General features: G+C 37.1%; 1 protein-coding gene across 12 annotated transcripts in view; it reads left to right on the forward strand.

Moving 5' to 3' along the window:
* TSBP1 (testis expressed basic protein 1) overlaps positions 1-14,681 on the forward strand; it is a 170,717-nt gene that overhangs the window by 11,930 nt on the left and 144,106 nt on the right. For 7 of the 12 annotated variants that reach the window (XM_059880620.1, XM_059880621.1, XM_059880624.1 and 4 more), the window contains 10 exons: positions 2,820-2,840; positions 5,461-5,481; positions 8,083-8,121; positions 8,680-8,700; positions 10,664-10,684; positions 11,371-11,391; positions 11,953-11,973; positions 12,578-12,598; positions 14,164-14,184; positions 14,617-14,637. In XM_059880620.1, the coding sequence (XP_059736603.1) occupies positions 2,820-2,840; positions 5,461-5,481; positions 8,083-8,121; positions 8,680-8,700; positions 10,664-10,684; positions 11,371-11,391; positions 11,953-11,973; positions 12,578-12,598; positions 14,164-14,184; positions 14,617-14,637 (228 nt within the window). The remainder of the gene's footprint in view (positions 1-2,819; positions 2,841-5,460; positions 5,482-8,082; positions 8,122-8,679; positions 8,701-10,663; positions 10,685-11,370; positions 11,392-11,952; positions 11,974-12,577; positions 12,599-14,163; positions 14,185-14,616; positions 14,638-14,681) is intronic. The other 5 variants (XM_059880622.1, XM_059880619.1, XM_059880629.1 and 2 more) reach the window with 2 other exon arrangements.

Raw genomic sequence — 14,681 nt, forward strand, 5'->3', positions numbered from 1 at the left:
TATAATAGGCTCCAGTTTCATCCACCTCATTAAAATGGATTCAAAGAAATTCTTTTTAATAGCTGAGTAATATTCCATTGTGTATATCTACCATGGCTTTCTTATCCATTCATCTGTCGATGGACATCGAGATTGCTTCCACGTCCTGGCTATTATAAACAGTGCTGCGATAAACATTGGGGTATAAGTGTCTCTTTCAATTCTCGTTTCCTCAGTGTGTATGCCCAGCAGTGGGATTGCTAGGTTGTATAGCAGTTCTATTTCCAGTTTTTTAAGTAATCTCCACACTGTTCTCCATAGTGGCTGTACTAGTTTGCATTTCCATCAACAATGTAAGAGGGTTCCTTTTTCTCTGCACCCTCTCCAGCATTTATTGTTCATAGACTTTTGGATAGCAGTCATTCTGACTGGCATGAGATGGTACCTCATTGTGGTTTTGATTTGCATTTCTCTGATAATGAGTGATGTTGAGCATCTTGTCATGTATTTGTTAGCCATTTGTATGTCTTCTTTGGAGAAATGTCTGTTTAGTTCTTTGGCCCATTTTTTAATTGGGTCGCTTATTTTTTTGGACTTGAGCTGCAGGAGCTGCTTGTGTATTTTTGAGATCAATTCTTTGTCAGTTGCTGCGTTTGCTATTATTTTCTCCCATTCTGAAAGTTGTCTTTTCATCTTGCTTATAGTTTCCTTCTTTGTGAAAAAGCTTTTAAGTTTAATTAGGTCCCATTTGTTTGTTTTTGCTTTTATTTCCATTACTCTGGGAGGTGGGTCATAGAGGATCCTGCTGTGATTTATGTCAGAGAGGGTTTTGCCTATGTTCTCCTCTAGGAGTTGTATAGTTTCTGGTCTTATGTTTAGATCTTTAATCCATTTTGAGTTTATTTTTGTGTATGGTGTTAGAAAGTGTTCTAGTTTCATTCTTTTACAAGTGGTTGACAAGTTTTGCCAGCACCACTCGTTAAAGAGATTGTCTTTTCTCCACTGTATATTCTTGCCTCCATTGTCAAAGATAAAGTGTCCACAGGTGCATGGATTTATCTCTGGACTTTCTATTTTGCTCCATTGATCTATTTTTCTGTCTTTGTGCCAGTACCATACTATCTTGATGACTGTTGCTATGTAGTATAGCTTGAAGTCAGGTAGGTTGATTCTTCCAGTTCCATTCTTCTTTCTCAAGATTGTAAAGCCCAATTCTTTCTCTGAGTCTCTTCTCTTTGTTTACCCACCTAATGACTTTTGTAATTTAATGACTACATTTTCTACATTTTTTCATTCAATTTTATTCTCTATCAAATATACTTCTTCTGAATTAATGTTATTCTTGCTTTATGGATTCTATCCTTTATTAACTTCCCTTGTGGCTCAGCTGGTAAAGAATCCACCTGCATTGTGGGAGACCTAGGTTAAATCCCTGGGTTGGGAAGATCCTGTGGAGAAGGGAAAGGCTACCCACTCCAGTATTCTGGCTTGGAGAATTCCATGGACACAGTCCATGGGGTCACAAAGAGCTGGACATGACTGAGCGACTTACACTTCACTTCACTTCACTATTTGAAAATCTCTTTTGAATTGCTCTTCCTTCATGTGTTACCCCATTTGTTGTGGCTACTGTCTATCAGAACAGTAGGTTTCCTCAGATATATTCTGACTTCTGTCTGTGAGCTCATCTGTTTGAGTTTCTCATAAATCTTTGTTGTATAATAATCCTATTACTGCACAGACTTAATAGGCCAGTTTTTATAAGTTTCTACACACATAGTTTCTTCCCTACATGAGGAATTCAAATGCGGGCTCTATACCTGAACTCAGCTTACACTAAAGTTCTACCATTGCTGATGACTCTGTTTCCAACCATGGCCTGGTGCAAACAGGTCGCTTCCTGGCATACACCACCTAACCAACAGGTGAGAATTAATGGTGCCCTTTTCACAGATTGAGATTTTGTGAGTCTTAGATATACAAGAAGACTAGTCCCAGGCTCTTAAAATGCATAAGACACATGGCCTTCATTTTTGTTTCTGATCGGCTGTTGACATCCTGGCCTCCTGTTAAGATACACGAGTGATGAAACTTCCCATTCACTATCCAAAGTATGGATTACCTCTTGATATATTATTCCAGGAGACTTTTTTCCTAGTTTTCAAGCTCAGCTCTACATTTTAAATTTTTAAGAAATATTGTGCCCAACTTTTCCAAGTGATTAGAGAAGTGGGTAAAATATCCATCTTGACAATGAGCCTTGACATTTTATCTTCTAACGTTCAGGTACATCCTGTTTTTCTTGTTATTCAGCATTCCCATAGGACACAATTGATTTTGAAATTGAAACCCTTTGTTGAAGCAATTATATAGTAATAATTTGGTGCAACAAAGGATCTTTCAAAGGACAAAATAAGACAAAGAAAATTAAGGAGAGGGAAAAGGAAGAAGAGGAGAGACAAGAGGGAAGAGGGGAAAGGACAAAAGCAGCAGGATCAGAAATGAAAGAAGACAGGGAGGCAGGAAAGTTTCCATGGTCTGAGAAACTATTAATCCCTGCAACAGTGTTATTCTTTTAATAAAAGAAATTAAATGATGGATTGCATAGATCTTGCACTCCTGTCCTATCTTAAGACTATTACTGATAGAATAAATAAAATCTGAAGTTCATACCCAAAAAACAATCCATAGATGGATATCCATCTTCCCACCAGATGGCACTGCAACTGATAATAGAAAAGGGAATGTGACCTCTTTCCATAACCTCTTCCTAATATAGTAGCTATAGAATCTAAGTTCTCCCTGAGACACACTGATCTTCTTTTCCTGTTTTCTTTTAGCACCGTCTCAACCCAATATTGGTAAGTTCCTTTCAGTTTAGTCACTCAGTCATGTCCAACTCTTTGTGACCCCATGGATTGCAGCACACCAGGCTTCCCTGTCCATCACCAAATCCTGGCGCTTACTCAAACTCATGTCCATTGAGTCAGTGATGCCATCCAACCATCTCATCCTCTGTTTTCCCCTTTTCCTCCTGTCTTAAATCTTTCCCAGCATCAGGGTCTTTCCCAATGAGTCAGTTCTTCACATCAGCTGGCCAAAGTATTGGAGTTTCACCTTCAGCATCAGCCCTTCTAATGAATATTCAGGACTGATTTCCTTTAGGATTGACTGGTTGGATCTTCTTGCAGTCCAAGGGACTCTCAAGAGTCTTCTCCAACACCACAGTTCAAAAGCATCAATTCTTCAGTGCTGAACTTTCTTTACAGTCCAACTCTCACATCCATACATGACTACTGGAAAAACCAGAGCTTTGACTAGACTGACCTTTGTTGGCAAGTAATGTCTCTGCTTTTTAATATGTTGTCTAGGTTAGTCATAGCTTTTCTTCCAAGGAGCAAACGTCTTTTAATTTCATGGCTGCAGTCACAAAGTGCAGTGATTTTGGAGCCCCCCCAAAAAGTAAGGTCTGTCTCTGTTTCCACTGTTTCCCCATCTATTTGCCATTAAGTGATGGGACCAGATGCCATGATCTTAGTTTTCTGCATGTTGAGTTTTAAGCCAACTTTTTCACTCTCCTCTTTCACATTCATCAAGAGGCTCTTCAGTCCTTCTTCACTTTCTGCCATAAGGATGGTGTCATCTGTATATCTGAGGTTATTGATATTTCTCCCAGCAATCTTGATTCCAGCTTGTGCTTCATCCAGCCTGGCATTTCGCATGATATACTCTGCATATAAGTTAAATAAGCAGTTTACATCTTCTTTACATCTACCATTTACATTTACCAGGTACTTTACATCTTCTTAATAACCCTATGAAGCAGACATTATTACAAATGCTCTATTTTAAGTGAACAAACTTAGGTGCAAAAAAAGAGTTAAGAAGTTTGTGCAGGGTCACACAGCTAACAAGTAAAAGAATGAGGACATAAATTCAAGCATTCTAGCACCTGATCACCCACAGTACCTAAACAGAACTAATTAGGGTCCCATTTTAAAGAGTTTCATGAGAATTATGTGCTTTTTAAATCAATTAATTCAGACTTTTGTAGGTTTTTATTATTCCTCAGTGTCTATTCCAGGAATCTTATTTAAGTCTTCTATTTCTCAATTCAGGAAAGAGAAATGAGAGCAACTGAGTAAAAACAAAGGAGAACATAGGGCAACTAAAGAAAGTTTAGCTAAGACTAAGGTCTTCCAAGCTCCCTGAAGAGTTTCAACCTTTACAAAGACTGAAAAGAAAGAGTAAATGGCCTCCATGCTCATCACTTGTCCTAAACATTTTTCTGGGCTTCAGTCACAGCACCAAAGCACAGGATCTTTAAAAATCTATGACCAAATCTCATCACAGGTGGAACAGAGAATTGGGTGCTCCCTCAGGAGGGGAGGGTGAGAGTCTTTTTCTCATGCTTCTCTTCAAAAAGGAATTAACTCTGACGTTTTTAAGGAGTTGACCTCAAGGATTTATCTGTGTGTCCATTTAATGGAGCTCAGGAATTGACCATGTTCCCAGTTGTTTCTCCACCATGAAGAATGTCAGCCCTTTTGCTTCTCCATTATCGTAGATTTTATCGGTTAACGATGAAAGGCCCGGGAATATAGGACTTCAGTCTGTGAATTCAGACTAAGTAAATCATTAAAAGTTGAGCCAAAAAGTGTTGTTAAACCCTATTATTTTAAAGATTCATTAAATAAGGTCCTGAAAGATAATGAAAATTATCAAATTTCATATAGCAATTTAAAATTTAACAAAGCAAGTAAGACAAATGCTTATCTTTTCTGCACTGAATATAGTGAGGATTCATTCTACCAAAGTTTGTATGTTACTATTACTGTCATAATTATTATCATGAATAATTATCACAAGCTTTCTCTATAACTTATTTTATAAGAACACTCCAAAGATCAATGGAAAAGAATAGAAAAAAAAATGAGTTTAGAAGTAGGAAAGAAATTACTTTTTAAAAGAATGTTCCAGGAAGAATAGAAAGAGGAGAAAATTGAGTGGGTACAGAGGAAAGTGCACGAACTTAGAGTCAGAGACACTGGAGGCTAAAACTGCCTATAATTTTTTGGATATTCAGGCACAGACCTTTGCCTCTCTCAGTCTTAGTTTTCTTTTTTACAAAAGTAACATAGCCTTTCTTTGGTTCTTGAAGCTATCACATTTTGGAGAGGATACTCTCCAAACTGAAAAGAGAAAAGGGTAAGGAATAGAAAATAGGGGAAATAAAAGGTGCTGAATAGAATCATTATATTGGGAATATAGTAAGTTTGAATTCTCTCCAAAAAATTTCCACTCCTGCATAATATCCAAGAGGAAAGAAGATTCGAGACTTAAAGATTCAAGAGGTGTGGTAACTTGTGCCTACTGGAGAATTGAGGGTCTAATGTTCAGTTTCTGGAAAGACTTGGGAAATAGGTGGATTATTTAAATAATTAATTCTAGACTGATTTGAATTTTTCTATTGTTCTTTAGTTTTACCTCAAGAATCTGTGAGTAAGTTTTCTTTTTGTTTCAAAATCTGGTTTGTAAGAGCTGTATATAAAATGAGATGAGATAAAATCATGTGAACTGAATTGCAGCCTAGAAAATTTAGTGAATCTGTGATTTTAAAATGTTCTGGGGACTTCCCTGGTCCAGTGGTTAAGACTCTGCACTTTCACTGCAGGGGACACAGGTTCGATCCCTGGTCAGGGAATTAAGATCTTACATGCCATGTAGCACAGTAAAAAAAATTTTTAATAGAAAAACAAATTTTTTTAAATCTGGTTTGTAGGGCTCCTATACTAGGCAGAGGTAATCTCCCTGTCTTATCTGTTCCCTGCTTTGTGACCAGGCTTGAGGCTCACAATTCTCCACCTTCTCTTTAATTATCTTATCTATGTCATATAAAATGTCGCCTGTAGATGTACTTTGTTTGAACAGCATAGCATTATTTTAAGTTTTGTATTTTGTGTTTTTAGATAGGGTGTGCATTTTTCAAGTGGCCAACATCCCCACTAGCCCCATAACTAACATTCATAATTCATGAGAACTGCTGGCTCCTAACAGCAACTAAGTTTGTGATACCCACAAAGATAATCAGTATTGTGATTTCTGTCCAATATGGAAAATTTAGCACTTTCTAAGAGAACTAATCCTGACATTTTCATTAAGAAGAGTAACTATTCTCAAACCACATTCTTAATTAAAAAAAAAAAAAAAGCACATAGTAGTACTTGGGCAAGATACTCACGTCATCCTTTTTTAGCTACGTCTCCACTCCGAAAGTCAGTAAGTGGTTATCTTTCACTGTCCTACTTATTGTCTTCACCTAGACAAGGCCACAAAACTCTCAGCTTAAAATTTTCCTGTCCTCATTATTCTATAGTACTTTAGGTCAGGAATAGAAAATATATGATATGCATACCACCTCTGTTCACACTTTTGCCGGTGGCAGACTTCAATAATGGATCATGGTTCTCTTTCCTGCTCATTCCTGCTCAGCCCACATGCAACCTAAAATTCTCCTAATCTCCAGGGAGTTGCTACTTAGAATTAGCATACAACTCATATTCTTAACAATATATGTATTTTTAAACTACCTTAATTTGGTAGTGGGCATGACATGTTACTTCAATTTATACCATTTAGAAAAACTGACATCTCTTCCCAAATGCTTAAGTAGATCTCATCATTTATGGAAAAAGCTATTATTTCCCACCTAACATAAAAAATAAATAAACAAAAACAGTCATAAATATGCAAATGAAAACAAAGATTTACTACATAGCACTGAGGATTATAGCCATTATCTTGTAATAACTTTTAATAGAGCATAATATGTAAAATACTCAGTCACTATGCCATACACCTGAAACTAATGTATTTTAAATCAACTATACTTCAATAAGTATAGTTGGGCTTCCTTGGTGGCTCAGACAGTAAAGCATCTGCCTGCAATGTGGGAGACCTGGGTTCAATCCCTGGGTCAGGAAGATCCCCTGGAGAAGGAAATGGCAATCCACTCCAGTACTCTTGCCTGGAAAATTCCATGGATGGAGGAGCCTGGCATGATACAGTCAATGGGATCACAAAGACTCGTACATGACTGAGCAACTTCATTTTATACTTCAATAAAAAAAAAAATTGTAAACTTTGCAACTCACAATATTTCCTACTAAATATAATTGTTTAAATAAGACTTCAGCACTCAAACAGTGATAAACAACGAGAAATAAAAATACATAAAAAACAAAGAGCTGAATAGGTTAAAAAAAAAAAAAAGGACAAGGTGAGGAAAGTAATAGGGAGCAAGAATATCACTGAAAATCTCTAAAACAGGAAAGTTAAAGACCAAATTAGGTTCTAAGTCCAAGTCATAATTTTATATATATGCAAAACCTTGGGAATTCCACGAGCAAATTAACTCATTTCATTAAAAAGAGTTGGTTCAGTAAAGAGATTTTTGGCATCTGAAAATAAGATGGGTTTTTCAAGCCAGAAACAACAGTTAAGAGACTGCAAGGTAACTAAGGAAAACAAAAGGATAGTTTTTTTAAGAGTAAAATCACACAGATTAATAAATCAGAAAAACATACTGAAATGCTCATAATTATGTCCTGTCACCAACATTCAGAACTTTCTAAATGACAGTAAGAAATAAAAGAGAGAAACAAGAAAGTAGAAGAAAAGTAAAATAAAGCAGAATACCTTAAATGCAGTGAAAACTTACTATTTTGCAGAAGAATTTCATTCCTTACAGTCACTGAATATTTCTTTCCATAACATTTCTATTAGAACTTTTCAGCTTTCCTATCCATTATTATGCTTGCTTTTTCACTGCAACATTGCAATGTAAGTAAGACAGGAGATATGATTTCCATTTTAAAGACTAGAAAATTAATGCTTCAAAGGTTTAGTGACTTACCCAGTCAAAGAGCTAGAAAGTAGCAAAGCTAGGACTCTCTAATATTGGATCTTTAACCTCAAGGGTATTTGTACCTCACGCCCTCTGAAAGTCTAAATCTAAGTGGGATTATATTTGTCAATTTTCTTTCTCTTTTGGTTAAACAGCAAACATTTATTTCTCTAAGTTCTTGTCAATTTTCATCATAGGTGATACAAATGACTTAAAAGCAACTCCAGAACTTTTACGTAAGTTTCCCCTCAACTCAGTTGTTTCCATCTTTTACAAAGTGCCTACCACTGTGGGACTGGGCTGGGGGGCGAGGGGAGTGCCTACTATTAGGGGACTGCAGGGGAGGGAGTTGAGGAGGCACGTAAAGATGGAAGAAAGAGAACAATTACTCATTATTTTATTGCTCTCCTTTACTGGTATGAGGAACTTGATGTTGATTTCAGGATCCCCCTAAGTAACTAATGATTTTCTTATTTTGCAAAGTGGAAATTCCACTAATAAAAAATAAAATAATTAACCAAAAAGTAAAATAAAATCCCCAGTTCGATGGGGTCATTTAGCAGAAACAAACTTTTAGAAGGATCTGACAGCAAGACAACTATAACAATTGAGAATACAAAAAATAATTGGGGAGAATATGATCTTATTGGATTCCTAAGGAAAAGGGTGGGGGGGTGGATACAGATTCACCTTCTCACTGCCCTCCATGTAAATCTGATATGTAGTAAATGCTTATTCTGAAACTCCATGAAATGTACATTCTTCAGTCAAACTTTTTTATGTTTACATTTTAGCTGGCACTGTAGGACCCATAAGTAAGTTCTTTTTCTGTATTTTAATCCTCCTGTGTTTTGCATCACTATACTGTTAGAATATGTAAGACACTCCTATCCCTGGACGTTTTTAACCCCTCCGGCACAACTTGTTAATTCTTTTCTCTTTATTCTCTAATATTATCTTAACAAGTTAGGTTCCTCTGTGAGGAAGTACTGTCAGTTTTAATTATATAAAAATTTTGAGATTCGGTGGCAGAGGGAATTGTTAGAAAAGTAGGAAGTTTCCTTTCTAAAAATCCCAGTAGCACTCAGAGGATGAGGATAGTGAGTTTCAACTGGCTGACCCAGGATACCCAGGATATTGTTGACAGTTGTGTGGAATTTATATGCCCTGCTATTATCAAAGAGTAAATCTGGAAGAAGGGTCTTTTTATAGCATTTATAGCATTTTAAATGATATAACCAAACATTTCTGGTAGAAGCACTGGGGGAGAATAAAGACTGAGAGATAAGAGAGAGGCAGTTGATTTAGAAATGAAAAAAAAAAAAAAAAAAGGTAAAAGGAGAGAGCAATGTACAAATGCTCTGAAACTTTACGAGTCCTTTACGGCCTTGTTGTGTAAAGTGAGTCCAAGGACCTGTGTCGGCATCACCTTGGAGTTTATGAGAAATGCAGAATCTCAGCCTAACACCCATTCTCAGAACTATTAAATCAGAATCTGCTTTTTAACAAGATCCCCAAGTGATTTGTGTGCACAGTAAAATTTAGAACTATTGCTTTACGGAGAAGGCAATGGCACCCCACTCCAGCACTCTTGCCTGGAAAATCCCATGGACAGAGGAGCCTGGTGGGCCGCAGTCCATGGGGTGGCTAAGAGTCGGACACGACTGAGCGACTTCACTTTCACTTTTCACTTTCATGCATTGGAGGAGGAAATGGCAACCCACTCCAGTGTTCTTGCCTGGAGAATCCCAGGGATGGGGGAGCCTCCTGGGCTGCCGTCTATGGGGTCGCACAGAGTCGGACACGACTGAAGCAACTTAGCAGCATTGCTTTACAGAGTTTCAATGCTTTTGCATTTGGAAAGGAAATAAAAAGTTGAGTGTACTTGACCTAAGTTTAACTAGTTCCTCTATCTCTAAAGATTCTCCACACAAAGAGTAGCCTTAAAGCATGAAACTCAAAGAGGTTTGATTAATTTCCTAACACATCTCTATTCATCACTCCTGAAGATGTTCAGAACTTGAGCACTTGGGCAGTGCCAACCCTGAAGGGAGGAGGAAGAAGAACAATTTGAGGAGTTAGGGCTCATGGCAAATCACATCCTGTGTCTACTCCTCCTGGAGCTTTTATGCACATGAAACATGATTAAGATAATCAACATGCAAACTTCAAGCATAAATACTGGAGAGGTGCCACAAAAGTGCACCTAGGAAGTATAGAGGGGTACGTGTATATGTGTGTAAAGAAAGAGAAGGCTGTTATTGCTAAGCATGGGTATCTCATGCCTCAATCTCTTTAGCCCCCAACTATACCTATGAATGTCTTGAGTCTATCTAGAAGTTTCTATACCTTCTTAGACACTAAGATATTGAAGACTAAGTTAATCTGTTGAATAAGGGAACCAAAGTCACTTAAAAGAGACAGAAATTTCCACTTCCTCCTTCAGAAGATGAGGCTATGGTTTCTAGCTAAACAAGTTCAAATTAGCCCAGCTGGAGGAAGGACAATGGCTTGTAATCTACAGAGCTACAAATAGGGCACCCACTGGGGAAGGAACACTGACCACTGCGCCCTTGCAGCTCCAGCTGCCAGAGCCAGTAGTCCTGGGATTCTCCAAGATGGAGAATTAAGAATAAACTTCATTTACTTTTCCAGTGAAGTGGAAATTTTAGTCCTGGTGCCTATACTTTTGATGTTTTCCCAGAAATAATTTCAATGAAAATTGCATTTTCCTAGAACCATTCTAATTAGTTCTGTCTTGTTTTTCTCATATTTTAGCTGGAACTATTGGCCCAATAAGTGAGTTTCTTTTCTGTTTCCTAATTCTGACACTCTTTGGTCTTCTGTGGGATAGGGGACCCTCTCTTCACCCTGTTTCCATTTCTACATCTCTAGGCTTTCCCAGTCATGCTACTTGATTGCATTTGAATCTCCTGATGCCTAGGCTATCAGAAATAGATACCCTGAATTGTAACTGAGTTTAAGACAAGGGAAAGCCAAATAATTTATATTTAAAATAATGACCAGGAAAAAATTCTCTGAGTTATCATCAAAATAATCAAAACTGTTATTTATGGGCTTTTCCTAAATTGAGGGAAGAACTACAAGAAAAACAGGTAGTTCTAGAAGAAGGCAAAAGAATAAGCATGGTAAAGACAAAAGAAGAGATGGTGATGAAACAAAGATAAAGGAACTGACATCTACCAATTCCCAAACAGTTAGAATCCTTTGAGACAGCTGAAAGGTAGAGAAAAGAGGAAAACAGATGAGGGAGAGGGATGAGGGTGAAGGAGAAGAGAGAACGACCTTCAGACTAGGTTCTATATGTTCTTCTCTGCCATAGATTTATCACTTAAGATGAATGCTGAACGATTTGATCCAGTGGGTGGATTATGGGTCTTCCTGGGTTCTTAAAAATAATATTAGTGGCATAAGAATTCAGTTAACATCAAACCACACCAATTTCCTTCCTCTTTGCATTTCAGTGCAATTCACAGCACCTATTCGTAAGTACTGAACTTGTTTATCTACTCTGGTTCCTTTGACATCTGACCTACAGGTCTTTAGAACTGATCTGCCCTTTTTCTTGATATCATGCTTCTTGACTCCCCTAGTATTCCTATCACAGTTTCCAAAAAAGCTCTGAATGATGTAGAGCTTCTATGGGCTAATGTAAGAAAGTAGAAAAGAAAAGGACCCTCTTAGAAGCAGTCCTAATGCTGTCAGCAAGGGAAGGTTCATTTTTCAAATAACAGTAAGTCCCTAAAGAAATGAGGAAAAAAAGAAAAAGTTCTAAGAAAAAAAAGAGGCATTACAAATTAGCGGGAATGAGTCTTTCCAAATCCTCTAAAGAGTTTCCATCATCACTGAAAAGGGAAGGCCTCCATTCCTGTAGGTCTCCTAGGCTGTGCAACAGGAAGCCTATTCAAGGACTGCCATACATGCAACCTTTGATCTCCCTGGGGTTTTCATTATGACACTCTCTCTAGAGTAAGTATTGGAGAATGGGTATCTCTTTCATAGTTATGCAACATACTGATCTCTCCCCCTCTCTCTCTGTTTCTCAGCTGGAGCTACAGGACCTATCAGTAAGTTTTCTGTCTAATTCTTCACTGTAGAGCATTTTAATTGCCTTTGGTATATTAAGAATTCTCCCTTGGATTCCACGTTAGGACTTCAGGGGTTTGAGCGTCCACATTTTCTTGACCTTTCGATTTTCTTCTACCAAGCATTTCTGCAAGTCATTAATGATTCTGTGAATGTACATTCCACTGCTAAATACAAGCTATAAAGTAAAAGACAAACACTTGTAGAAGGTTTCCAAAGACTTGTCAACATCATACAAAGGACTTTTAAAACCAGAATGAGATGAAGTGAAATGAAACAAGGAAAAAAGGAAGATAACCAAGTTTAAATGGAGAAGAATTTTTCCCATCCTCTACAGAGATTTTAATGGACCACCAGGGTAATCTCTGTTTACTACTTACCCTCTCAGTGGATCCATTAGATGAGGAACTCTTATACGTAATAAATTTTCTTACCACTCCAGTAAGAAAGGCAACAGCCCCACTACCCAGCTGCAGCTTTCCCCAAGTTTGGTGGTACAGAGTCTTACTAGGGAACACAAACCAGAACCTGAAAGCACCTCCTCAGTTTTTTTCACTTCTTTTCTTCTTTTTTATTCTTTTATAGAGCTCTCTCAAAAGACCATCGGTAAGTCACCTAAGTCTCAAATTATAACACCTTTTAATCCTTTATAATGCTTAAAACATCAGTCTATTTTTATTTCAATGATTCATGCCCACAGACTCCAGGACCAAGTGTTTCCACTGCCTCATTATCCCACCCAGAATTCCTAAAGGTTGGATTCACCCAGATTCTGCAATAAAAGATATTAATTACAAAGCTGAAAAACAAAGTTTAAAAAAAAAAAGTCCCCTAAGGATGGTCTTCTGTGAGCTGTTCCCACTTTAGTACATAATCTAGCTCTTTAAAACCAATATGTAATAAAAATTTAGAACATAGCTCCTAAACTTCTTGCTTTCTATGCATGTAATCTTTCATTATATAATCTTCATTTTGTTAAAAAAAGAAAAGAAATTTTAAGATTCTTTTCATTTCTAACTACTCTGAAAAGTTCTCTCCAGGATAGGTAGGTTCTATTTCACCAACTTTTAGCAACTTGCCCTGTTGCATTTTTCCAGAGAAACATTATAAATAATGGTTAGGCTTCTAGATACAATTATCTATAATTATATGCTTATAAACAAGAGCAGTCATAGCTTCACACACTGGATTATAGTATTCCTAGCGAAAACTGAAAATATTTTTAAATTATAAAATTAAAGAAATATGATTTTAGGTTCCTCTGTGCTCATTTGACAACATGAATGAGTCTTGTATTTGTATCTAGTCACATTCTTTGAATGATTCTTATAATGCTTTATGACTTTTCTAAATCTCAAATGCATTATGTTGTTGGATTCAATGGTGGTGGGTAAAGCAGATATCATACCCATTCCTCTTCTGCTAGAGTAATCTTGACAATGATCTGCGCAGATGTCTAAAGAGATCCCATAAGAACGTGCCTAAACACATGGGCACTATACTCAAGGAAGCCCAAAGCCATGGCTTTCTAATAGGTATTTAGAGTTCTCCCAGTTCAGATGCAGTTCACTGTTCAAGGATCATCCTTGTGTAAAACCAATATTGCCAGGTAACATGGCAGATTTACAATCTTTATCAGGTCATGAAAGGATCAGAGCTAGAAAATCAACTGAAAGCTAAATTCTCATTAAAAACTGAAGACTTTGTTGACCCTTTGTCTACAGACACTAAAACTAATCAAGACAGTCTTTGACCCTTTATCAGTCCCCAGTAAGCGGGAAGCTGTGAGAAGACAGGACCCTTATCTTCCTACCCTAATACCTACTCCTAGAACATATTAGCTGGTCAGAAATACTTTAGTACAGGGTGGTCCCTTGAAAAAGCAGTTCTGTTACTGATAGGAAAGAAAAGAAAAAAGTTTCGCATTTCTTTACTGTCTCCTTGTTTGACAAGGATCCTAGGAAACCCTTACCTCAGGCTGAAATATTGCAGTACATTTGAATATCCCTTTTGTTCTATAGTTAACCAAGCTCCCTGATGTTCTCATTACTGATACCACTTCCTCTCCCATACTCTACCTCTCCAAGTCTCATCCCTAAATAAAATTCATTAAAAGATATATTCTTCATCTGAACACCCATACTCATTTGTCAATTTGAATTTCTTTTTAGTGCAAACTCCAGGACCTATTGGTAAGTTGCCCGTATGTATGTATGTATTAATAAGATACATATGTACATTAATAAGGATGATGTAAGAAATTACGAAGAAGACAATAGAAAGATGGCTCAGAGAGGGATAAAAAATGATGTGAAGAAAAAATATGAGGCAAATGGAGAGAAGAGAATATAATTAAGATTTTACCTTAAACTCTTGGAAAGGCAACAATGTAATGGTTATCTTGCCAGCTAAAACAGGGCTACAGATCTCCTGGAGGAAGATGCAATTCTTATGGAAAGGCTATAGTCCAGCAGCAATGCAGTAAAAAATATTTAATCTTGAAAATCAGGATTTAGCTATTCCAGGGAAACCATTTTCATTGCTCTCCTTTGGAAAACATCAATGGTATACATGTGTTTTTCATGTTTAAAAAGTACAATAATTTATGTTTATTTCTGTTTTAGTACAATATACTGGACCCAGTGGTAAGTCCCTTACCTATTTCTTTCCTCTGGTGTTCTACAATGTC

The sequence above is a fragment of the Bos taurus genome, chromosome 23, assembly GCF_002263795.3.
Source record: "Bos taurus isolate L1 Dominette 01449 registration number 42190680 breed Hereford chromosome 23, ARS-UCD2.0, whole genome shotgun sequence".
NCBI lineage: Eukaryota > Metazoa > Chordata > Mammalia > Artiodactyla > Bovidae > Bos > Bos taurus.